The sequence below is a fragment of the Pollicipes pollicipes genome, unplaced genomic scaffold (assembly GCF_011947565.3).
Source record: "Pollicipes pollicipes isolate AB1234 unplaced genomic scaffold, Ppol_2.1 Scaffold_3447;HRSCAF=4054_pilon_pilon_pilon, whole genome shotgun sequence".
Lineage (NCBI taxonomy): Eukaryota > Metazoa > Arthropoda > Thecostraca > Pollicipedomorpha > Pollicipedidae > Pollicipes > Pollicipes pollicipes.
In genome coordinates, this window is record NW_023596297.1 from 12,386,588 (window position 1) to 12,411,405 (window position 24,818).

General features: G+C 57.2%; 1 protein-coding gene across 1 annotated transcript in view; it reads right to left on the bottom strand.

Moving 5' to 3' along the window:
- Window positions 1–3,633: 3,633 nt before the first annotated feature.
- The window catches only part of LOC119091646 (teneurin-a), a 27,338-nt gene continuing 6,153 nt past the window's right edge, over window positions 3,634–24,818 (bottom strand). The window contains exons 5-25 of the mRNA XM_037214457.1: window positions 22,668–22,760; window positions 18,210–18,452; window positions 15,207–15,372; window positions 14,761–14,824; window positions 14,569–14,712; window positions 12,692–12,803; window positions 11,920–12,043; window positions 11,263–11,420; window positions 10,834–10,949; window positions 10,701–10,803; window positions 10,227–10,631; window positions 9,224–9,545; window positions 8,684–8,814; window positions 8,270–8,410; window positions 7,260–7,447; window positions 6,610–6,924; window positions 5,877–6,510; window positions 4,852–5,539; window positions 4,484–4,517; window positions 3,898–4,228; window positions 3,634–3,801 (exon numbers count right to left, since the gene is read on the bottom strand). Coding sequence (XP_037070352.1) covers window positions 3,634–3,801; window positions 3,898–4,228; window positions 4,484–4,517; window positions 4,852–5,539; window positions 5,877–6,510; window positions 6,610–6,924; window positions 7,260–7,447; window positions 8,270–8,410; window positions 8,684–8,814; window positions 9,224–9,545; window positions 10,227–10,631; window positions 10,701–10,803; window positions 10,834–10,949; window positions 11,263–11,420; window positions 11,920–12,043; window positions 12,692–12,803; window positions 14,569–14,712; window positions 14,761–14,824; window positions 15,207–15,372; window positions 18,210–18,452; window positions 22,668–22,760 — 4,680 coding nt within the window. The remainder of the gene's footprint in view (window positions 3,802–3,897; window positions 4,229–4,483; window positions 4,518–4,851; window positions 5,540–5,876; window positions 6,511–6,609; window positions 6,925–7,259; window positions 7,448–8,269; window positions 8,411–8,683; window positions 8,815–9,223; window positions 9,546–10,226; window positions 10,632–10,700; window positions 10,804–10,833; window positions 10,950–11,262; window positions 11,421–11,919; window positions 12,044–12,691; window positions 12,804–14,568; window positions 14,713–14,760; window positions 14,825–15,206; window positions 15,373–18,209; window positions 18,453–22,667; window positions 22,761–24,818) is intronic.

A 24,818-nucleotide genomic window follows, 5' to 3' on the forward strand; every position in this document is an offset into this window, starting at 1 on the left:
GCCATAACGCCGACACAAAGGACGGGGAACCCCATATAACCCAAAAATTACCCACCGATTTTAAACTTGCAAACATTAGAATATACACCACAGAAATAACTGGTGCCCGTCTGTCCTGACCTCTCAAGGTCACCGTTCAAGGTCAGAGGCGGGCTTAAAGGACGGGGGACTACTGCATATCACCAAAAACCTCCGGCAGATTTTTAGCTTATCAACACCAAAATATTTACCACAGAAAGAACTAACGTCCATCGAAAAGTTCTGACCTCTCAAGGTCACACTTCAAGATCAAACGCGGACTCAAAAGACGGGGAGCTCCATATCACACAAAAATCACCGGCCAATTTTTAACCTAAAAACATCAGAATATTCACCGCAGAAAGAACCAGCGCCCGCCAAAAAATCCTGACGTCTCAAGGTCACCATTCAAGGTCAAGCATGGGCTCAAGAAACGGGGAATTACATATCACCCAAAGATTACCGGCCGAATTCTTACCTATGAACGTCAGAATACTCACCACAGAAAGAGCTGGCGTCATTTAAAAAGTCCTGACCTCTCAAGATCACCCTTCGAGCTCAAACGCCGGTTCAAAAGACGGGGAGCTCCATACCACCCAAAAATTACTGTCCGATTTCAAACTTAAAAACATCAGGATATTCGCCACAGAAAAAAATCCGCGTTCATCACAAAGTCCGCACCTCTTAAGGTCACCCTTCAAGGTCAAATGTAGGCTCAAAGGGTGAGAAACTACACATCACCAAAAAATTATCGACTGGTTTTCAACTTACAAAGATCGGAATATCTAACACAGATAGAGCTGCCATCCGTGAAAAAATCCTTCGCTCTCAATGTCATTCTTCAGGATCAAACATGGGCTCAAAAGACAGTGAACTTTAGAATATACACCACAGAAAAACTACCCCAAAATTACCGCTCGATTTTAAACTTTCAAAGGTCAGAATATTCCCCACCAAAACAACTAGCGTTCTAGAAAATGTCCTGACCTCTCAAGATCGTTCTTCAAGGTCAAACGTGGGTTCAAAACACAGATAGCTTAAAAACACCCAAAGCCACCGGCTAATTTTAAACTTTCAGCTGTGGGAATGTGCACCACAAGAAGAAATGACGTCCGTGAAAAAGTCCTGACCTCTCAAAGTCGTTTTCTCAAGGTCATTCTTCAAGGTCAAACGCTAGCCAAAAGGACGCGGAACCCCATATCACCCAAACCTACCGGCTGATGTAATCTTGTAAGCATCAGACTATTCGCAAGTAAGCATAAGCATCAGAATAGATACTGAGCTGACCTGACATGACTTGGTGAACGTTTTGATGTTTGCAAGTTGAAAATCAGCCAGCAATTTCTGAGTGGTGTGGAGTTCCCCGTCCTTTGAGCCCGTGTTTTACCTTGAAGAGTGACCTTGAGAGGTCAGTTTTTTTTAAGGAGGCTTGTTCTTTCTGTAGTAAAAAATCTGCTTTTTGTAAGTTAAGAGTCGGCCGGTAATTTGTTGGTGATATGGAGTTCCCCGTCCTCTAAGCCCGCTTTTGACCTTAAACGGTGACCTAGAGAGGTCTGGACTTTTTGACGGACGCCAGTTCTTTCTGTGGTGAATATTCTGATGACTGTAAGTTTGAAATCGGCGGGTAATTCTTAGGTGACATGGAGTTCTCCGTCTTTTGAGCCGGTGTTTGACCCTGAAAGTTGACCTTGAGATGTCAGGACTTTTTGAAGGACGCCTCCTCTTGCGCTTGTGAATATTTTGATGTTCACGGTTTTCAAATCGGCCGGTAGTTTTTGGGTGATATCGAGTTCCCCGTCCCTTAACTCAGCTTTTGACCCTGAAGGTCACATGAAATGCAAAAAAGGTTCATTTTTGGTGTTCTCATGCCACAATTGACCCTGAGATCCCTTTTCACAGAAGTCAGAACTCGTCGCTTAAAAAAATCACTGAATAAATCGCTAACTTCACGGGCATAAGGTTTTGCGTCAGTGGATGTGGCAGCATTACGTGTAGTGTGGCTTAGTGTGACTATCTGCTCATCGCATTCAGCATCGCTCATGGGTGGCGGTGGTGCTTTGGGTGACCCGTCATTGGGGTCAAACTTTACTACCTCCGGACGTCACACGCCTGTGTGCGCCGGCCCACGATAAAGTTAACTTTGCTTCGCTCGGCAGGGTTTGCTAAGCTGAAAGTTTTGCGCCGATCAGAGACGATGCCCGAGTGACCTGCAATGGGCCAGTTACTGTGACCTGTGAAGGTGAGCGTCCAAATGTTATGATTTGTAATAATGCTTTAACTTTTGCATTCCCCAGATTTTCTAGCTCTTTACAGCCGGCAAATTCTGTGTCAATCAGGGGTGACGCCCATGCAGCCCATTATTCACCCATGTGACCCCAAGAGGACCCGACCTCTATTTGCCAGGCAGCTGAATGTGACGGCTTGTGGTATGCTAGCGTTTGTTCGGTTTATCACTCTCCGTAGCCCTACGTTTGGTTTTGCCTAGACGTAACGCACCTCGGTGTCGTGCACGGGGGAGATAAGTTATGAGGCATTCTAGGTTAAATACGCATATTTGGGGCTTAGCTTTTAGCTTTTTCTGGTGAGTCACGTTCTGTTACTTGATGGTTTTCCGTGCGATGTCTAGCAAACACAAATCCCCGTATTACCCGCCGTTAGTAGTGCTTAATTACGCTATGTCCGACTTATCGCTCTATCTCCCCTGTCTGTTAGGCGTCGATCAGTAGTTGGCACTGCCCCGGAGACCGCAAACGGACTGATTTGAACGCCGAATGTCGAACTGCCGGATATGCCGCGAAACGCCAGGGGGTAGTGCAGAGATCATGCGCAATATTTTCATCAGCACTGACGTGGCGCGTGCAGACTTCTTGCACGGCCAGACAGGCAGTACCAGAAAAACCGGCGCCAGTCGGCTTTTCAATCATCCGTCCCGCAACCGTAGTTGCAGATCGCGGATATGTTCATGCGTAGCAAACATAAGCACGATAGAAAATATGTATATTTACAAGTTCGTAATGAAATTCCCTTAAAAACATCGACGTTATCATACCATAGTTATATAGGATTTGAACGCACTGCTGAAAAGACAACACCTTTATAACAATTTGGCCTGCCGTCAGCCAAAATGTATATCCCGTCGGTAATGCCGACTTCATTCGTTACAAACATGAAACGAAGCAGAGATTCAAAAGGTGCGTCGCAGCGTGCCAAAGGAATGGTTACATAACCAGACCTGCATACGCGCCCACAAACGAATAGTTCATACTAAACATATACACTAACAACAGCGTTGGATTGTACCAGCATCCACACTGGCACCGACAACGTGCATTGTCATGTACAGCATGCGGTAGCATGTTACGTAGATCAGTGCACATTCCAGAAAATGGTTGAGGGACTTCGGCCCCGAGACCCCGCATTCCTTGGTACCTCTGGCCGGCGCTGAACCGGAGGCGAATCAAGAGCAGAAGCGTCCGTCCACCGTACAGCTCTCGCACACAACCGCCCGCCATGACTAGAATGTCTGAATACGCGAAGAGGGCGTCGCATATGGACCAGCCGGGTCCCGTTGTCTCGGCCGAGATATCACAATGCAGCTATGGGCCGGGCAGCGCGCTAGCCGGCGCGGCCGAAGCGTACGTTGAAGGGGTCGCCGGCCAGCTCGGGGTACTCGTGCGGCTCGTGCCGGTACCAGAAGTCCAGGCCGGCCACGCCCTCGCGCGCCAGGATCGCCTCGCGCTCGGCGTCCGACCAGCGGCGCGACGCAAAGCCGCGCCGTAGCAGCTGCCGCTCCAGCGCCCAGGCGGCGCGCACGGCCAGCCGGCGCGCGTGCCGCACGTGGCGCCGGTGCTCGGCGGCCGGCGTGGCGCCGTAGCGCACGTGCACGCTGGCCGTGCCCGTGTGGATGCGCAGGTCGGCCGTGTGCCGGCCCGGCTCGTCGCCGCTGTGCTTGTGCGCCGTCACGTTGAACTGCGCCAGCCGCGTCAGCTGATCGTGGTCGTCGGCGAAGCTCCACAGCGCCGTCTTCACGAAGTGGAACACGTCCAAGCGGTGCGGCGCCGTCGTCACGTTCACCAGGAACGACTGGTTGAAGACGGTGGTGAGCACGTCGCTGGCGATGGGGTCGACGCTGGGCAGGCCGCGCACCTGCACGCGGCCGTCGAGGTTCACCACCAGGATGACCCCCGGTCCGAGTGGGCCCGGCTGGCTGCTGATGCGGTGCGGCCAGCGCTCCGGCGCAGGCTGCCGCCGCAGCGTCATCTCGGGCACGCGCGAGAGGAGGCCGAGCCGGCGCGGCGTCAGCAGCAGACGTCGCAGGCGGCCCAGTCGGCCCGACACGGGCCGCAGAGAGGTGAGGCACGGCGCCGCCGATGCCGCCGCCGCCGCCGCCGCCGTCGCCGTCGCGCCGCCGGTCAGTCCGAACACGGCCGGCTGCAGCAGGAGCTGCGGCGCCAGCCGGTCCAGCCGGTACCCGAGCCGCTCCAGCCAGCCGGCCTCGTCTGCAGGCACGGAGAACACGCTGCTGAGCCCGGAGGCCGCAAGACAGGACAGCGTTCGTCGGCACCGCAGCTCAGTACAACTAGCAGCCTCTGAAGAGGCGATCCAATGATGATGAGGTCATTCACAAAACAGTGACAGCTGCAGACGGCAAGAGATCATCAGTGCTTCCCTGGCTAAATAAACATAACTAGGTAGTCTACACTTCATGCGTATGAGCCCTAGAACCGTCAAATACGCAAACAATGAGTGAGCAGCAGACAGATCTGGTGTCGGCGATCAGCCAGGAAGCTCCGCCGGCCAACAGGTCTCGCGGCGAAGTGCGGAGCGTCTCACCTGTGGGCGTCACGTCCCGCGGCCGCACGTTGATCGGGTCGTTGCCGTTGAAGCGGTACAGGTGCAGCTTGCGCGGGTTCATCAGGTTGCTGAGCAGGCCGTCCACGTCGGGGGCCAGCCACTGGCCGACCAGCGGGTCGTAGACGCGGCCTCCGGGCATGTGCAGCAGCTCGGTGACGGCGTCCCAGAGGCCGCCGCAGAAGCCCACCGGCAGGTACAGCTCGGGCCACGAGTTGCTCACCTGGTGGCCGAAGGCGGCGCTGCGCACCTCGCGCGCCAGCCTGCCGCGCTCGTCGTACAGCAGCAGCGGCGTGCCGCACGTGTCCGAGACCACCGTGTACCGGCGCGCGTCGGCACGCACCATCACCGGCCGCGCCTCGTCGTCGTACAGGATCTCCGTCAGCTGGTCGGAGCGGGGCCGGTACACGTGCGTGACATGCAGCGGGTGGCGTGGGTCGCCATAGAAGAACTGCGTGATGTTGCCCAGCTGGTCCTTGCGCGCCAGTAGGCGGCGCTCGTGGTCGTAGTAGTAGTGCACCTGGCCGCCGGTCGGCTGCACGGCGGCGGCCAGCAGTCCGCGCGCGTCATACCGGTACTTGTGCTCGCGGAAGTTCTCGACCACGGCGCCGGACGAGTCGTAGCGCAGCTGGCCGCCGCTCAGCTGCACTAGCCGGTCGTGCTCGTTCACCTGGCGGCGCGAGGCGGTACAGGTGGCGCCACTTGTCCGGAAGGTGCGCTGCTGGGGGCGCGCGTGGTTTGGCCCTTCGCTAGCATGGCAAGACAATAGCAGGACGCGGGGAAGGTCTTTGGAGGCCTGCTCTAACATCGCACGTATTCTCCATCGATTCAATGCATTTGAGTGGCACGCCAATCGACATTCATCGAATACCATTGCTTCGTCCTCGGTAAACAAAGCGGAAAGCTCTCCTCCTGAAAACAAGTTAGCATGCAGCGGACAGCACGACATCGTGCAGCCACGCACACCCCCACAGCGGGCCGCTGGCCGCTGCGGCCCACACACTCACCTGCAGCGAGATGTTGCTCTGCTTGAAGCGCAGCTGCACCATGTTGCCGTTGCGGTCGTACTCGAAGCGCCACGAGTCGTCGGCGTCGTCGCCGGTGAGCTCGCCATCCGGGCCGTAGTGCAGAGTACGCTTGCGCGGCTGGCCGCCCAGCTCCGGCCGCCAGACCCGCTCGGCCGCCAGCCGGCCGGCGTTGTCGTACTGGCGGCGCGCACGGTACACCTCCCGGCCGCCGACGGTCAGTGCCATGCTCGCCTCGCGGCCGTACCGGTCCGTGGCGCGCGTCAGCCGGGCGCCGCCGGCCGCCAGCACCGTCTCGTTGTCGGCGACGCGCTGTACGCTGAATGGCCCGAGCTGCGTCAGCTGGCCGGTGCGCGCGCTGTAGCGCAGCTCCAGCGGCGCCAGCCGGCGGCCGCCGACGCGGCCCGTGACGCCGGTCGGCCGCAGCCGGCCGTCGTACTCGTAGCGGAACACCGCCGAGCTGAGTCCCGTCTCCGGGTCGAACTGCTCGCGCCGCTCGCGCAGCAGCGGCCCCTGGTGCGCCAGCTCGAAGCGGTAGCCGAAGAAGCGCTCCGAATGGCGCACGCTGACCAGCGCGCCGCTCGGCGCGTACGTGAAGCGCGTCTCGCCATCGCCGCTGGCCGTGGCAGTGCGCCGGCCGGCGCCGTCGTACCGGTGCGCGGTGGCGCCGAGGCCGGGCCGCTGCGACAGCAGCAGGCGGCCGTCCTGCGCGTACCGCCGCACCCACGGGTGCTGCTGGCCGCCCGGCGGCACGTACTGGAACTTGACGTAGCCCAGCGACGGCTGCACGTGCAGAAAGTGGCGAGAGCGACTGGGCGTGATGATGAACTGCAGGCCACCGCGGCTGTCGTAGTGGTACTCGTACTGGCGCCGACTCGGCAGCGTGAAGGTGGCAGGCTGGTTGTTGGGGTCGTAGGTGAAGGTGTCGCTACTGGCGCCCGCCTGGCGCCGCGCCAGTCCGCTCCGGCTGCTGCTGTAGCTGAACTCCTGCGTCAGCTCACCCCAACGCCAGCGCCCCAGGCGGCCGATACTGGAAACGATGATGGTACAGCAACGGCGCCGAAACGTGTGCTCGGTGTTCGTGCTTCAGCCGTGCATTGGTAATAGAATCGCTCAGTCTGGTTAAATGCTAACTTAGCGGGACTGGCATGTCATGCGTTCCGAGAGGCCGTCACAAGCGCATCTGCATCAACCACGACCGCATGTGCACCACGAGTAGTCGCGCCACAAAAATCAGCGATCACTTGCCAACGTGACCACCAGACAAACCAACAGCCGACAGTTGTGAGCCGACAGCTGTCGCACCAGCCGAGCGGCCGGCCACTACCGCGTCCTCCACGCCTGCAATAACCGCCGCGAACGTACCTGTCGTAGCTGACCACCATGGGCGGCAGGCCGGCCGGCGACCAGGTGTCGGGCTCCACCGACTCGCGGTACTTGACGCTGAGCGTGACCTGACGGGCGCCGGCCGCGCCAGGCGCCGCCGCCGTGTACACTGTCTGCCGCAGCGTCACCGGGTCGTAGTCGAGAGACACCACCTCCGAGCCGTTACTCTGAAGCGGTGGGGGCGCCCGCGTGATTCGGTGGCGTGGCGTGCGCGACTGGTAAGTGGGCACATGCAGAACACCGGGGTCGAGTCACGCAGGTTTGGTTGTTCGGCTGTTTGTTTGTCTGGATTAGAGACTTTTCGACCAGAAGTGATCATTTCAGGACAATGGGATGAAGGGAAATGGTTAACGGTGGGGTAGACTTTCATGCGCCTGAGGGTTAACCGCCGAGCTTTAACCCGCACATGCGCGGGTACCCGGTCTGGGTCCCCTTCCCACAGGGCTCTTGGCCCACTCGTGGCTGACGCATGTAACCCGCCCCGGACAAACGGGGTGTCGCGATGATGCAGGATCAAGCAAGGAAGAGGATCAGAGGGACGGATAGTCACGTAGGAGAGGGGTTGCACTGATGAAGCAACAGGCACACAGCTTCGTATGAAAAAAATTACAAGGGTGCCGAACTGTGCTGTGTCAAAAATGGTTTATGGGGCGCTCTTGTGGTGGCAAAGATCGTCTAAACATAAGCTGCAGACGTTATCCAGCATCTTGTACGACATGAAGTCATTAATCGGACCGCTGCTCTTGTCGGTAGTGTCGTTACTCCCACAAGAATATAAAAAAATGGCCGGTGACATCTAAAGCCGTCGTGTGAAGATTAATGTGATCACACTCACATGCAGAAGGCCAGAGGGACATTGGGTCCAGCAGTGAGGCATGGCCTAAAATAGCTTGTAGCATCGTGAAGTACAACGGTGCCATTGTATGCGTGGCTACCCGGTCGTTTGTGTTTCACGGAAGCCAGCCCGCTGGCAGCCGCCCATCCCTCACCTGCAGGGTCCTGGCCACCAGGAAGCCGTGCATCTGGTTGCCCTGCAGCGGCGCCATGGTCAGCGCCAGCTCGTTCTCCAGCTGCTCGTGGTTCAGGTCCGCTCTCACCACACGGCGCTGCGAGACGGCCGCGTCCAGAACCTGCGGAACAGCGCCCATACGGTCAGACGCACCAGCGCAACGCCGAGCCGTTAAAAGCCACCAGATATGCGAAAGGCCCTGCAATATCAAGACAAATGGAATATCATGCTACCATTGTCATATTTTACTGAATTAATTTCATTTACAGGGATTGCAAGGTTGACACAGTGAAGGGAATGGTGCGGTATATGGACTTAACGTTTCGGATTTAGTTGAACAAATGAAGCGGAACTGTGCGCAAAAATACCAGTGCTGTTGACGATGGTTGCGTACCTGAACAGGAGGCGAATACAGCAGCGACATCTGCTGTATTTTTGTGAAAGTCACATATGTATCTGTATCATGAGGCTCCGAGAGCACGATCGTGTTATTGGCCAACGTCTGGACCACCGTGGACGTGTCCTCTGAAACGCAGAAGACAAAGGGTTAGGTGACATACCGTTGACTGATGTTGAGAGCCTATTTAACCTGAAACATTGCATTTCATAACGCAGAAAAATGATGTGCGCACCAGAGGCACACACTTACGGAAGGGGCAAGGTGGCGCCCTCCGTCTTAGACCGATTTTTTTCGCGTTTCACCATAAATGGCTCCCGAATGACAATTTTGAATCGGCGCGGGTGCTCACCGAACTCCAACTCACCCTCTCAAGAAAACCCTGACTGCGCCCCTGCACCAGACCACACCTTCACCAACCAGTACACTTCATTCGTAACCGTCACACATGGCAGCATCGGCTCCCAGACACCACCTCCTCCTGGCACTGCCCACACGCTAACGTAGAGCCAACGAACAGCCCGTCCCGGTGCTCACCGTAGGTGAACGAGGTCGACTCCTGCGTACTGTCGATGTCGAGCACGAACGGCGCCTGGTCGTCCCTGGCGACCGTCACCTGGAGGAAACGCGGCGGCACCAGCCGCGAGCTCAGCCTCAGTCGCTCGCCGGTGGACGTCAGCGCCTGCTGCAGGCGGCCCGTGCTGTCGTAGTCGTAGAGGAAGACGTCGCCGCGTGAGTCGCTCCGACAGCGCAGCAGCTCCGTCTCAGGGTCGTACTGGAAGTGGTACTTGTTGCCGGACGTGGTGAAGTTTGTGACCAGGCCGTCCCGGGTCATGTGATGTAGGGTGCAGCGCTCACCCTGTACGGAAGACGAACGCCGTCACAAGGTGTCGCACAACATTCACGGGCAAATACTGCGCAGAGTGCCAAATGAGGCCCTTTGTGCGATGAAAACAGGGGCATAGTTTCGAAAAATGGTTTGAGCGAGATGAGCAACGAAATCTGGTGTAACCTACCACAAAGTTCGCGCGATCGGGTGGTAGGCGTCAGGACTCACACAGCAAGCACTGCTTAGGGTGAGTTCTGATCCCAGAAATCCTTCCATTCAAAGGGTTCTGATTAAATATTTTAAAAAGTGCAGCAGCGAATTAATTCCTTCCCGGATTTTCCCCTTTTCACCTCATAATTGGGGAGAGGAGTTCACGTTGAGGGAGCCCCTCCAGTTGAAAACGGACCTACACCCCCGTAGAATGGTACGGTGGCTCATAAAAGGGCAAGCCACTGCCTTCGTATAACTTATTTCACAAAAGAAACTCGAACAGAGTAGGACAGTGTTCCATGCGTTCCACGCGTTCCATGCGCGCGCACAGGACTTCACTCGCCATCGTGACGAGTTTCATTCAAGCCGCACAAGCTCTCCAACATTCTCTTGAACTTCCACCTGACGTGTTCTACACCGCGCGCGGGACACATTTCAAACACGCCCTGCAAAGCCCACGACGCGATAACTGAGGACCGTTTTAACATCACGAACGCCCACCTGCGAGTTCTCGATGGAGCTGACGACACTGCTGTAGTCGCGGACCAGCTGTACGCTGTTGCCTGACCAATCAGTGATCTTGCTGAGCCGGCCGAAGCTGGTGTTCTTGCTGTACTGGAACAGGTATATCGACCGGCCGGTCAGCAGGTCCTTGGTCTCCACGTGCTGACCGAACCGGTTGAAGCCGTACACCTTGTTCTGCACAGGGTCGATCACCTTGAACTCGGGCCCCTCGTGCGGCAGGTTGTGTCGCAGCCGGAGGATCTTGAGCGTGCCCTGATCGGCCACGTGCAGGCTTCCGTCAGGCCCGGCCGCCAGCGCCGACACGCTCACCAGGTGCGTGCGCGTGGCGAGCTCGCCAGCGGCGCCCGGGCCGACAGCCGGCTCGCAGGCGCACTGGTCCTTCTGGCAGTGGCAGGCGGGCAGCGCGCCGGCCACCAGCGTCAGCCGGCCGTCGCCGTCCAGCCGGCGCACGTAGTGCACCTTGCCCGCGTCCACCTCGGCCAGGTAGAGCGCGCCGTCCGCGTCGAACGTGAGGTCGACCAGGGTGCCGAGCGGGGCCAGTGGCGAGGCGGCGCTGGCGGCAGCCGGGTCGCGCGGGCAGTGCGGCGGCCGGCCGGCGCGCACCTCCACCTTCCGGTCGGGCGTGAGGCGCAGCACGAGCCGGTCATCTAGGAAGTGCAGCGAGCCGTCCACCGGACTGAGCGCCACGGCCGTCGGCCACTGCGGCTGCGTCTGGCGACACGGCCGGGTCGGGTCAGGCGAGGCGGTCACAGCGCCGGACGAGGCTCAGTGCTGGAGCCTGGACCAGACTGGAGTCTGGGGTCAGGAGTCAGGAGTCAAGAGTCAAACACGGCCGCCACCGATGGCGCTCTGACCATGTCAGATAGAGCTCTTATTCGCACCATGTGAAGCACACCAGACGATGTTGTTAGTTCCCCTCGACTCCCACTGCGATGAGAACCCTTTCAAACAAGACTGCAATTTTATGGGCATCACGGTCAGGAGCTGGGGCTGAATGGGCCAGTGGTCTCACCTCGGGCAGGGGCAGCGCGCCCGAGCATGGGATAGGTCTCCAGACGGCCTTGTGTCCGTGGTGGCCAATCAGGGTCGATATGATGCCGTCAGCGCCGATGACGCGAATGTTGGTTCCGTCCGCCAGATAGACCACCATGTCGGCCGATATGGCAAGGCCTGGCGCGCAGGTGTCGTCACGTGAGACAGATGACATCATACGAGGCGGTCACGTCATATGGGCCGGTCGCATCATGTGAGGTGGGTGAAGTCACGTGAGACAGCATAGGCGTTATGTTAGACATGTGGACGTTGCATGAAGCATGCGACGTCACCCGGGTGATGTCATACATCTCGAGCGCAGGTGGGGTGGGCACAGCGCAGCTATCACCCGTCGCAGGTACGTCCGGCGACGACAATGGCGCGTGAATACATATCACAACGGCGCGCCATTCCCCGCACCCAATTACAGTGACACGACAGGTCGTATGTTTCTGTCACCGATGAAGCCGATCCAATCGCCGGAAATGGCAGGCATCCTAATGCGATGCACCGCAAGATGGCCTGATACCGGCCCGCTGTGTCCTCGATGAAAAACAGCCCGCGCCCACGCCGCCGGCGGCGCCACGGGTCAGTCGGCGGTGACCCACAGGGGTTACTGGCCGCGGCCGGCACGCACCTTTCGGATGGGACAGCTTGGCGTCGAGCGCCAGTTTGCCGTCCCCGCAGGCCGCGTCGTCCCCTGGCAGGCACCGCTCGCCCGTGCCCGCCACTCGCTCCAGGTTCTTAGACGGGTCACTGACCTGCGGCGGCAAAAAACCAGCAGTCAGAGACCCGTTATGGTCCCGGTGCCGCCTGGGGAGGTAAATTGACGGATGGAGTGGAGCGCTACGGGAAATATGTTGGCGCGGTGAAATGACTCGCAATTTTGCAACGTGTACAGTACACATATTTCAAAGATAAAAAGAAGGTACTTAAGGGAGCAACAAATGCGTGAAGATAGTGAAGACGACGTAAGTTGTTACGTGTATTTGCGAGGAAAATCATGCACATAGATCAGACAGTACTAATAGCCCTATTCCTCGTGGAATAGCCACGAGAATGGTCAGATAGGAGTGGATAAACAAAATGGACTATCTGTCCATTATCCTGGTTATTCTTGAGGAATAAGGCTATTAATACTGTTTTTTAAATAGTAAAGAGACAGACCAGTCCGAAAAATGTTCGGGTAAACACACATTTTTGAACAAGTGGGTTTCAAAGAATATGGAATATGGTAATGCACAAATATGTCAAATAAGCATGTCGCAGCTTGCCAGGTTGCTTCATTTCACAGCGCCTGTAATCCAATCGCCACCTTAACGTCCATCACAACAGTTCCTTTTCATGTCTGGCGATGGCTCTTTCTCAACGCGTAACCTGAACCTCCGCAGTTCGGACGACCACCTCACCTGGTCCATCTGGATGACGCGGAACACCTGGTGGGCCTCAGGGTCGCTAATGTACAGCAGCTGTTCCACCGGCGACATGGCCATGTAGTAGTTGTAGCTGACCTGGGTGGCCCTGTGGGGAGCAGGCGGCGAACGCGCCGCTGGTGACCGGTCCTTTCACGTGCCCCACTCAGGCTCAGCGAAGAGGCGATACGCTATAACGATGGGAAGCAATCGTGTAGCGTAAAGGGGCGGGGGCATATCGCTTCGCACAATGCGCAGCTCGCACTGCATGTACGAGCTCAACGGAAATTAATTCCTTGACGTTCTGTTTATTCAGCGGCTAGGCGCCTCGGTATCTCAAAACCACACAAAGAAAACTTGTTTACGCGTCTTTCGTTCCGGAAACAAGCTATCTGCTCGCTGACGGAGGCGCTCTTCAGCGAGCCAGAGAACTTCACGCCTCGTCGCCCGCTAACGACGGCTGAAAGCAGTTTGGCAAATAAACATGGCGAATTTCCTGTTCGCGCTGCTTACCAGCGCTGGCCGAACGTAAACGCTGCCGCTCATCTCGAGAGCTGGCGCGCCGCGCCACGGTAAACACGAAGCTAATCGGACACGCGCCGCGCTGCCGAACGCCACGACCGTGCAAGGCTGGCCTCCCGCCGCGGCGGAGAGATACCACTGGCATGCTGGATGGTTTTAGAGACGCACGCCGCGCTGCCGAACGCCACGGCCGTGCAAGGCTCCCTCCCTGCCACGCCGGAGAGATACCACTGGCATACTGGAGGGTTTTAGAGACGCACGCCGCGCTGCCGAACGCCACGGCCGTGCAAGTTTCGTTTCCTGCTGCGGCGGAGAGATACCACTGCTATACTGGAGGGTTTTAGAGACGCCATCCACCTGACACATGGATTGGAGCGGCGGACGCCGACCTGCGCGGCATTGTCCCGTGCGGGGTTCAGCTTTGTGTAGAGTCTGTCCTCAACGAGTACAACCGAGCAGCAGCACGTCTTCATGTGGAGGTCGGGACACCTGGTGCAGTGTCACAGTCTGCTGGGCTACCATGGACGAGTGAATCAGCTCTTGGAATGCAAAGCAAGATACATATCAGGTACAATGTCCCTGAATATAAAACTATACGTGACATTTGATCTTATATGAAGATTACACGCATCGCTGAAGGTAAGAAGCGTCATTATCGCATATAAAACACCTTGCCTGTTACAAACCATACATCTTTTTTGATCATAAGCGCATACAGCTATCGTCCGACTGGCCCTAGCCTCAGTCCTTCAGGCCTTCATATCCAATCTCTCGTCACTCAACTCTTCAGCCTCAACACAAAACGCCTCACTATCAGTCACTCAGCCCCAGTCCGTCAGCCCAATCAGTCATACCACATGTCAAGAACTTTTTACGAACTCATTCCTTAGAGCTCAGCCATTCATAACCAAGTCTCTCAGACCTCAGTCCATTAGCATCGCCCTTTAATCTCAGCCCTCAGCCCTCCGTTCCTGTGTCCCTAGCCGCAGTCCATAGTCCTCAGTTACCACTCCTCATCAGTCTTCATCAATCCTCATCAGCCCTCACTCCTCAGTCCCCAGCCTTCAGCTTTCAGCCTTCAGCTTTCAGTCCCTAATCCTCATTCGTCAGTCGTCAGTTGTCAGTCGTCGGCTGTCAACCGGGCAGCAGCCATCAGTTGCTCTCAGATCTCAGCCCTCAGCATCAGCCATCCGTCCTCAGCTCACTTCCTATTACCTAGTCCTTTGTCCTCACTCCTCGGTCATCTTCCCTCACCGTTCGCACCTCAGTCTCCAGTTGCCAGTCATCAATCTTCAGCTCTCAGTCCTCCCTCCACTCTTATCCCGCGCGTGCGCTCCAGCGGCGTCACTTACTTGAGCTCGGCCACGGTGAACACGCCGCCGGCGGGCGTCACGCGCCGGATCAGGTTGAAGTCCCCCACGTAGACGGAGCCGTCGGCACCGGTGGCCAGCGCCACGGGCGTCAGCAGGCGCGAGCTGTTGGCCGCGCCCGAGCAGCTGGCCGGCGGACAGCGCAGCGGGCGCTGCTGTCCCGTGCCCAGCAGCGTCTCCACCAGGCGCGGGTGCCGCTTAAAGTGCACCGACGTGCCGTCGCCGCGCTGGAGAATGCCTGCCGGGCAGGCAGCGGGCGCGGTGGTCAGAGGGGGGGGGAGGGGGTCAGGAGAGGTCACGGCCGGACCTGGCTGCGCTCTCGGCGGTCGATATTCCGGCCGTTCCGGTTTTCCAGTCAAATTAGGTTTCGAGATTCCAGTGAAATTACAGAGGCTTAATTCCCACCTGTGATGTTGATTGCGTGACATATACGCGGGCACGCATCATAAACCGAAATAAAGTGCACGGTTTCAAAACACAAAGCGGAGGCGCTGTTTGAGCAGAATGCACGTCCTAAATGGCAGACGTGCACTCCACCGACACAGTACACTGTGAGACGGGCTCCACTGCTGACAACAACACACGCATCGTCAAACACGCCAGTCGTTCGGAGAGCCCACCTTCGTGGAAGTTGTACATGTGGTGGATGTCCAGATTCCATCCGCCGATGTCAGAGATGTCCATCCTGAATCCGGGAATGGGCAGCATGCGGCTGTCCCAGATGACGCCGGCGCAGTCGACGTACTGGTACCCCACCGACACGTGCGCCTGCACCATCCCGTACACCTGGCGTCGAGACCGGAGCGTCACAGAACAGTCACGGCGCGTCACGAACGGGTCCGCAAGGGTCAGGATGAGATACGTTTAGGTCTAATAGAAAGGGAACACCTGTGTCGGTTCACTTTGTGGCCTCGGTTCATGCACGGCGGGCATGAAAATGCTGCGGTGAGTGGCGAACGGCGCCACATCCGTAGGTGCACGCCCCAAGGACGCAGGAATGTGATGAGCATGGCCATGAGCGCCAGACACGGTCCCGGTGCAGGCGTGACGCTTGTGGTGAAATTTGTACATTGCCCAGTTCCGACACGCCCAATGGGAGAGAGTGAGGCGATGAAACCTGCCGGTAGAACGGTTCGGACCGTCTTCAATCCCCCTTTGCCGGCCGCTGAAAAGAGATGGTCAGGAAGCGCTCCAGCGACGCCCGACGTGACCCGACGGGCTTGTGTGCACCTGTGTTACGCTCGAGGGAACAAAACCAGTCGGTGCGCGGCGCACACCGGGCAGGACAGCTCAACGGTACATCGCCGACGTAGTGCTTTCTATCCTCCAGACCACATGTTTGAGCTTAGACCAGGACATTGCGACACCAAATATTGTCAACGGAGTGTTAATAACGTCGACTGCGTGCTAGCCTGTACCACAAACTGGCGCGCATGATTGAGACCGTTAGGTGGCTCGTGACTGTTATTCGTACATCGAGGTGAGAACAAAAGCGCAGCAGCAAGCATGCACACACAGGTAAAACTGGACCGCTGACTCAGCCCGTCCAGGAAGACCAAGTTGCAAAGCCGCTGCCGATTACAATTTAAATTTTCATCCAGCTATGCCCAGACGTCACAACTACACGGGACCGGCCCGGAGCTGGCTGGAACTAGCCGAACATGCAAGCGTCCCGAGTCACGAACGGGGCCTCGGCCGTCTGTCGGCTGTCAGCCCCGTGAAAGACTCAGTTGTGTCGGGCCGAGTGATCGATGGTGGCGGACGGCAGCTCACAAAGCCGCCTTATCGCGCACGTCTGGGCTGCCAGCGGCCGTATGGTCCGCGACGAAAGGTGCCGGGCCAAACTGCACGCCTGTTACCGACACCTCTGCATGACGAATTTGGTAAACACCAGTGAGTTTCACAAGAGCGCCTTCTAGACATCGTTCAAACTTACGAGTCTCTGGATTGCAAGCATACTTTGAGAACTACTGAAAGCATGCGGAGTGGTGTCAGAACGCATACAAATTGCATGACTGTGTTTCTGGCAGGTTAAGTTACATTCTGTTTGAGACAACATCCATAGCAACGAGACCACTCCTTGGGACGAATTTTAGGCAGGGGACGATGTGCCTAAAGCATCCGTTTCTCGAAGGCAGTTGGCGCTGGTCGCCTATCCTGAATTGGATCAAAAGAAATTCTTCTTGTCAGGACTTCTCTCCCCTGTTTCTTTTTTTGTTGCGGAGCAGCATGCCTGCAGAAGACATCCCCCAACACCGCCGTCCGTCACACCCGCCTGGGGACCGCTGCCCAACTGTCCGACTGTGCCTTGGCAAGTGGGATTCAGACATTCGACGATATCCAATATTCTGACCCGCACTCAGAGGCAGCTATTTAATTTTCCGTTCCAGCGAATCTACATAAGATTAATCATAGCGCGGCGGCGGCGGGGGCGCAGCAGGCAGCCGTCGTCTCAGCGGGAGACCCGGCTGCGGGACAAAAGTCGCCGCCGTGGGACAGACCCGGGCGGCTGCCGACTGAATCGTGGCACCTGGCAGCTCGGGCCACCCACCACTCCATCAGCGGAGCGTCGGGCCGGCGCGCGTCGAGCGCGACGCGGCAGCGGCGAGTCGGCGGCGGTCCTCCGACGGCGCGTCGGGCCCGGGAAATCCAGCCGCCCCCGGCTGTGTGAGGATCGGAGGTGGTGATTGAGACGGGCGGCGAACCGCACACAAACAGCCGGCGATGGCCGCGGGCGGCCGGGAGCCGGTGTGGCGGGTGGGGCGAGGCGGCTGGCAGCGCTGGCGCGCCGCAGCCGGCGCCGGTGCTGACTCACAGCTGCGGTCAGCACCGGCGCCGGCCACGGCGAGACGGAGCCCCCTTCAGACTCGTGCCGAGTGCGTGGCCGACTGAGATTGCGAGATCACAGCTGGCCCACACGGCGGTGAGTGCCGCGGGCCGACGGAGGGAACTGGCGACGAGGCGAGGGACATTCGGGCCGGTGCCTGGCCGAGAAGGCTGTGTCGCGCGGTCGCCGCTGAGGCCCCGTCAAGGGGCCTGCTCAACGACCGCGACCAGCACCAGCCGTTGCCAGGAGACGTGGGTCCGGAAACAGCACCACCGCCACGCGAGCGACCTAAGACCTGGTCGTGACGACTCCTGACATCACGCGCTCGGCCGGGCGCGCCCGTCCGTTGTCGGCCGCGGCACGCGGCCGCCGATGCGTGACTCGAGCAAACGTCGGAGGCGGCCAGCGCGCCGCCGCCGCTAACGACCCTCTCCGCCGCCGCGGCCAGGTGCTAATGATTACTCCGCGCCTGGCCGGCCTGTCGCCGCTGAAAAACGGCTAACGACGCGGCGCGGGATGACGGGCTCTTCAAAGGGGCGTGCGGGCGGCTCCGATGACGCGTGTGGCGCGCCACCAGACGCCCCGCCCGGCGCCAGCAGTGGGGATGGGATTGGCGCCGAAAAACATGCTCGGCCGGGTGTGGATAAACCCACCTGCAGCGGTGGAGCAGTGTATCAGGCTAGGACAGAGGTTCCGAAAGGGAGAAAGAGTGCGCTTCTTGGGCAGCTTGCTGTGATTAAGACACTACGATCTCGTTCCTTTGGGCTTTGAAATGTTCAGTGAACCCGGAAGTAACCTTTTGCTCGTAGACGTTCCGCTTGTTCCAGGAGTAGCTGTAGGTAATGTTGGGGTCGGACTCAAACGTCTTCGTGAAGACCGTGCCCTCGACGATGACCTTGAGGTGGACCAAGATCAGCGTTTCAGGCACCGGGTCGGAGGTCAGCCGGAGCAACAGCGTCGAGTGGTAGCCCGAGGCGTCCTGCGAGTTGTACACGAGGCGGAGGCCAGTGCCGGGAATTTCGATCGACTCCTGCAGTACCTGTGGGGAGACACGTAAGACACTGAGACACGGAGACACTGTACGGAGACACTGTACGCGTAAGACACCCGACAGGACACGGCACCGTGTTGGCTGTGTGGACAGCTGCCGTCAACGCGCCCCAAAGCTCCGTTTTCGAGTTTTACTCCAAAACGGAGACGTATCGTTATTACGGGCAGGGTTACGTTCTAACAATTAAAACTAAGGTACCGATCCAAGGCCGTCCAGCACCAAAGTGGCACAAGATCTCATCAAGGTTCTATCATCTGGCGGTTCTAAAAGGTACGCAATAAATAATTATGCATCGTGGGACTGAAGGACGCAACAGCGTCATATCAATAAGCAGTTAGAGAAGGTTTTACTCCCAGAAAATTCCTACTTTTTCGGCAACTGGGACACGCCGCTCCCGACGCAATCACTAATGCGGAGCCGTGATTGCAGAGCTCTGGTATGCTGTAGAGTGTTGTTCATGTCCATGGTTATGTTGCTGGAAGGACCTCGGCGCTGAATAACGCGTCGGCATCCAAATCGCTCTGGTTGATTTGAAAGGCGCTTTACCGTCAAAAAAGGTCATTCATCGGCGCACCTAATTTGTCCGAATACATACAACACGTGGTAGCATTATTTTACTATGACCATGAGCCCTTCATTTTCGAGATAAGAGTACGAAAGAGAGCGTTTTCATCGGAAGGAGTCAGGCAAGCATCCGTCATATCCGGGAACGTCACAGGGCACCGTCACCGCCGGGTTTTGACTCCCAGCCATCTTGTTTCTCTAGAAGGCAGAATTAAACCAATTTCCTGTTGTGGTCGCGCAAATTGCGCCGAATTAGTCGCCGTGGCTGCAGTCAGCAAATATCCACCCGAGCAAACAAGGGACTGTAGCTATAATTACAGTCAGGGATGGCCGGATAGGGGTATTCGCCGCCAGCTCCGCTCGTACAAGATGGGCTGGCGCGACTCTCAGTGCGGAAAACAAAAAATGTCGTTGGTGCCAGCTCCCATAATAGGAATACAGCGGTGATCTGGATGGAAAATGAGCCTCCTGCATGGCTTGGGTTAGCTTGCTAGATTGAAGAACATATTGGCGGAGAGTGACGATTTTTTGATTGGATTTAACATGAATACGAGTCAAAATATTGAATCAAATGAATCGGAAGCAGTACTCTGATAACGGACTCCACACCATACTAAATCACTGCGTGTATTTCAACCTTATGAGACCCAAGTGATGTACGGCATGACCCAGTGAGACCCAGTGATGTACAGCGAAATCATGAGGGTTTAAGCCTGAATATTCTTCTATCTACGGAACAAAGCGCATTGACAAAGCCATAAGCGATTGTCGTGTAGTGAAGTGTCCTGTAATGACCGCAGTATTTTTAATTTAATTACCGGTTAGTATCCTCGCGCTCTGCTCTGCTTCATTTGTAACATTATCATTCCCAAACCGCAAGCGTTGCTCGATCCCAACTTTCTATACCGACTTAGATCGGTGTCATTTCGTCAGTTCGTATTCTGTATCAAGAACATGTGACGCAAGACCTTCGACGATCTCAGCGGGACAGTGCCGTCGGCAATATCTTGCAAGGCGGCAACGCGGTTCACAAGCTGCTCAGCACAACGTCAAATTTTGATCGCTGGGAATAGACAAGTCAAAAGAGAACATACATGAAAACGGCTCATAGTTCTTTTTCAGCCTTTAGGCCATCAGAATTGGACCAGCAGCTGGTGGGTTTATTTAAATTATTTCACGCCTGACCGCAGTCAATTAACGCCAGGCCCGCGACCGGCGGCGTTGCACATTGAAGACGCTAGAAGACAAAAAGTTGAATTGGTCGTTAAATAATCCAACCATCACCAGCATGTGAGTAAGTGATGCCAACTGAGCACGGAATCGGCACCGGTTGACGCAGTAGCTAACATTCTGAGTCCTTACTTGATGGCAACAACTGCATTGGAGCAGCGCCCTTAAATCTGCACTCATCACCTGCTGCAGCACAAACTCCGGCATCTGTACGTGCCCACGGCTATCTAAATCGAGCCGCCGCTTCTGATTTGCTCAAGTGAGCTCGCATAACCATGAAATGACGCCATCGTCTTCGGAGCGCGCTGTCAGCTGGCTGACGGCCGCTCGCAGCCAATGCAAAACTACGTGAGACGGCGTGTGATCGCCGTGTCGCGGTGATTTCATTCGGATATGTACGGGCATGTGACGACGTCATCAAGCGCCAAGAGCTGCTGCGGCAGGTGCTCCATATTATCTCGATGACTTACAGGACGCCTGAGCGGAAAGTGAGTCATGAGCCCCGACTTCCGCTGTACTCTGAGGACCAGTGCAGCCTGATGGTGCAACCTTTCCATCCGGCACTGAACATCGCTGCTGATCGACTGGCTCAGCCGACAGAAGTATATCATTCACAAGATCTGCATGTATATATATATATATATATATATATATATATATATATATATATATATATATACAACAAACAGCCAACGGAGGAAAGATCAGTTTAGTGGTTTTGTGGACAAGTGGACATCAGGTGAACATCAAGATGTCTAATGTCAAGATGTCAAGACAAGCGGACACCACCGATGCCTGGCCAACTGCATCTATGTTATGTGGGTTGACCTTGCACTGCATGAGTGTGGTGCATGGTATCGTGCCTTTCAAACATATTTTTGTTTGCTTTCCTTTTTCTTAAAGCCGGACGTCTTAAGCCGGTTCAGGTAACACTTATCTCCTACCAGGCTCCCGCAGGCCGTTAAAAATTACGACCTCCTCGCAGTGTCGTTAGATAGCCCGAGACCCCAAGCCCCCTCGATCTACACGGGTGACCCGATCCACTTCACCGGCGGATGAGGCGACACGGGCCGTCTGGAGACCGATAGAGACGCCCAAGAGCTCACCGGACGACCCGACGCCGACGCTGGCGGCCGTGACCCGGTCTTTGGGGTTACGGCGTGGAACGCGGCAGCCGGACAAAGAATCGCCTGCCCTGCCCGTCCACCCGCCCCGGGGCGAAAAGGGCAGGCGGGCCGAGGGTCACCGGCCCACCCTCCCGTCCACCGGCCCTGGGCGAAAACGGCAGGCGGGCCGAGGGTCACCGGCCCACCCTCCCGTCCACCCGCCCCGGGGCGAAAACGGCAGGGGGACAGGGGGTCCCCGGCCCACCCTCCCGTCCACTCGCCCCGGAGCAAACACGGCAGGGGACAGAGGGTCACCGGCCCACCCTCCCGTCCACCCGCCCCGGAGCAAACACGGCGGGGGACAGAGGGTCGCCGGCCCACCCTCCCGTCCACCCGCCCCGGAGCAAACACGGCGGGGGCACAGAGGGTCCCCGGCCCACCCTCCCGTCCACCCGCCCCGGAGCAAACACGGCAGGGGACAGAGGGTCCCCGGCCCACCCTCCCGTCCACCCGCCCCGGAGCAAACACGGCAGGGGCACAGAGGGTCCCCGGCCCCACCCTCCCGTCCACCCGCCCCGGAGCAAACACGGCAGGGGACAGAGGGTCCCCGGCCCACCCTCCGTCCACCCCGCCCGGAGCAAACACGGCAGGGAGACAGAGGGTCCCGGCCCACCCTCCCGTCCACCCGCCCCGGAGCAAACACGGCGGGGGACAGAGGGTCTCCGGCCCACCCTCCCGTCCACCCGCCCCGGAGCGAACACGGCAGGCGACTGAGGGTTGCCGGCCCACCCTCCCGCCCCGGGGAACCACAGCAGGCGGACAGAGTCGCAAGCCCGCCATCCCGTCCTTCCGCCCCGGAGCGAACACGGTAGGCAGACGGAAGGTCGCCAGCCCGTCTTCCCGTCCCGGGTGAACACGGCAGGCGGACTGAGGGTCGCCGGGTGGGCGATCGAATGTCACCAGCTTAATATCCGGTAATCTGCTGCACTAGGGGTCCTAACTAGCACAGGTGCTGGCAAACCTATCACCGAACATGGGCTGCGACAACTCCAGAGGAGATTTCCCGAAACACTTTAATATGGGGGAGGGGTTACGGAAAGACACTAGGATTTATAAATATATTGATGAGATACTTCATGTCTAGACACGAGAGGCCCGTTTCAGACAGGGATTTGCTGTTTGCTGATGACTAATGCAGCCGTTTGTTTATCAGCTGAAGGCGTCCCCAACTGACTCGAGCCCTCGCGACCTCCCTTCTGACGCCAGCCCACGTGGACAACTATCCAAGGGTCGTCCGACTGACCTGAGTCTCGGTCACCCAAGCCACAGTCTCGGCGGCGTCGGTGGCCAGGTCGGGCTGCCACGTGTTGACGATGACCGGCCGGAGCAGGTGCGGCTGGTGGCGGGCGCAGGCGGCGGCCGGCGCCGGCTCCCGTCGCCGCCGCTCCGTGTCCAGCAGCATGGTGATGGGCTCGAGCACCACCAGCTGGTTCCAGGCGGCGGCCACACGCGGGTCATCGGCCGGAACGGCGCCCGCTGGAACTGCAGGTTCACCGCGCCGCCGCCGTTCACCATGAAGTCGAACCTGCCGGCCAGACGGACGTCTGCGGCGGCCACGACCAGGGCCGGGACGCGTTGCGACGGCGGGGAGAGGCGCGCTCCCGGATCTTTTGGGGCCCGCCGAGGACGGCAGATGCTCACCAGCGGGGTGAAACAACATGAAGCAACATTGAAGTTCAGGCTGGGAACTTCGCTGATTGATTTTAAATGGTTCCAGCGGTAGTGTTGGGTTCCAGGTACTTCTAAACCAGAACTTGCTGTTGACACGCTGTGCCGGGGTGTCGGATACCAATGCTCCATGTAGTCTATCCGCTCTTCAATCACCCTGAATCCTAGCTATAAGTGCCTGGAGGTGTGCTGTGGGCCGCTCAAATCAACCGGGCCTAATTAAGTCTGTGTCAACGGATCTCAGCCAACAGCCTCCCGCCTTCCAGGCCATCAGTAACAACGTCTCCGGCCTTTAGCCAGACGGAGCTGCGGATGGTTATGCGCGCGGCGTGCAACGCTACGACGCGGCCGACTCGCCCCAGGCCGATCCCTGTGGCCAGTTGCTAGCTGATCTGGCCGGTCGGCTCAAACTGGTTCCTCCGCCTGTCGTACACAAGCGCTAGTTCTGGGACCCGTACCCAAGCTGCTGAACGTTAGCCTGGAATCTTTCCCTAGACCACGAGGCCGCAGACGCTCAAGAAAACTGCCGATCACTATCGATGAACACCGATAAAGAAAGCCGGTGCCTAATTTTGTCAACGATGCTTCAGCGGCCGTGACTTGAAATTTACACCAGCTGCATAATGTTTGTATTATCCGAGTCGGAAATTAATTTACCAGCTTAAAGTTTATTTTACCCGGATTTCGGTATCAAAAAATGTGACAATGCAAACGTGAAGACCAGTCAGTCGTCAATCTAGCTAATGCGCTAACATCAGCCCACACGATGATCCGAGCATTAAGTAAGATCAGGCGTCATTAAAACATTCCATCAGCCAACAAGCATTCTGGGCTGGCGGGCATGAATAAAAATAATAAAAACAAAATGCAAGCACATTTTTTGCGGCTGATTTCGATGGTCACGGACAACATCGTTGATTCGGCCTCACTACACTTCTTTTGTATTCGCAAAGGGAATGATTCAAGATGTCCTGCGTAGAACTGTATAAAGTCTGGAGTTAAGTGGACAAGACGTAAGTTCACTGAGCAGCTTATGAGTCAGTCCAGGTTAAGCTGCGGACAGTAAGGTAGCTGGACCGGAAACAACAAGTGACCTTTCCCGCGGCGGCCAGACACGGAGTCCTGCCTGCTTTCAGTTGGTTGCTAACCGGGATTGCCAACACATGAGCGCCAGTAGACCAAACGCCTTCTTATTTTCGACTTTGTCACCATTTGCGTTTCATCGTGAACACGACCTGGACTGTTCGACGACGACGACGGCAACGACGACTAGATGGCAGAGAGCTTACTCAGGGAAGGCGACTCGTTGATGCAGTGGGCGAATGTCCTCTGCCCTGAGCTCATGGACTCACATGGAAGTGAGCTACTTTACATTTTTACCATGGCCCACAATCAGCCTCATAGAGTTAATGAACATCAGCTTGTACACAACTGAACCTTTCGTCAATTAAGCGGTTACCTAAATTGAAGTGCAACAATGGCGCTGCCAACATGCCAGGTTTTCCATAATTTTCCAGAAAAATTCGCACGAATCTCTCCCGAAGGCTTTACATCTGATCTTAGGTCGGCAGTAACCAGCGTAAAGTCCTGGGAGTGGATGTCGTGAATGCAACATCTTCCGGCTGTTTCGCTCCTACTTTTCTCTATTTACTTTTTAGACGACCAGATAAGGCAGCGTCGACAAAGTCGATGACGCCACGCCACAGGCTACCCAGTTACAAAGGGC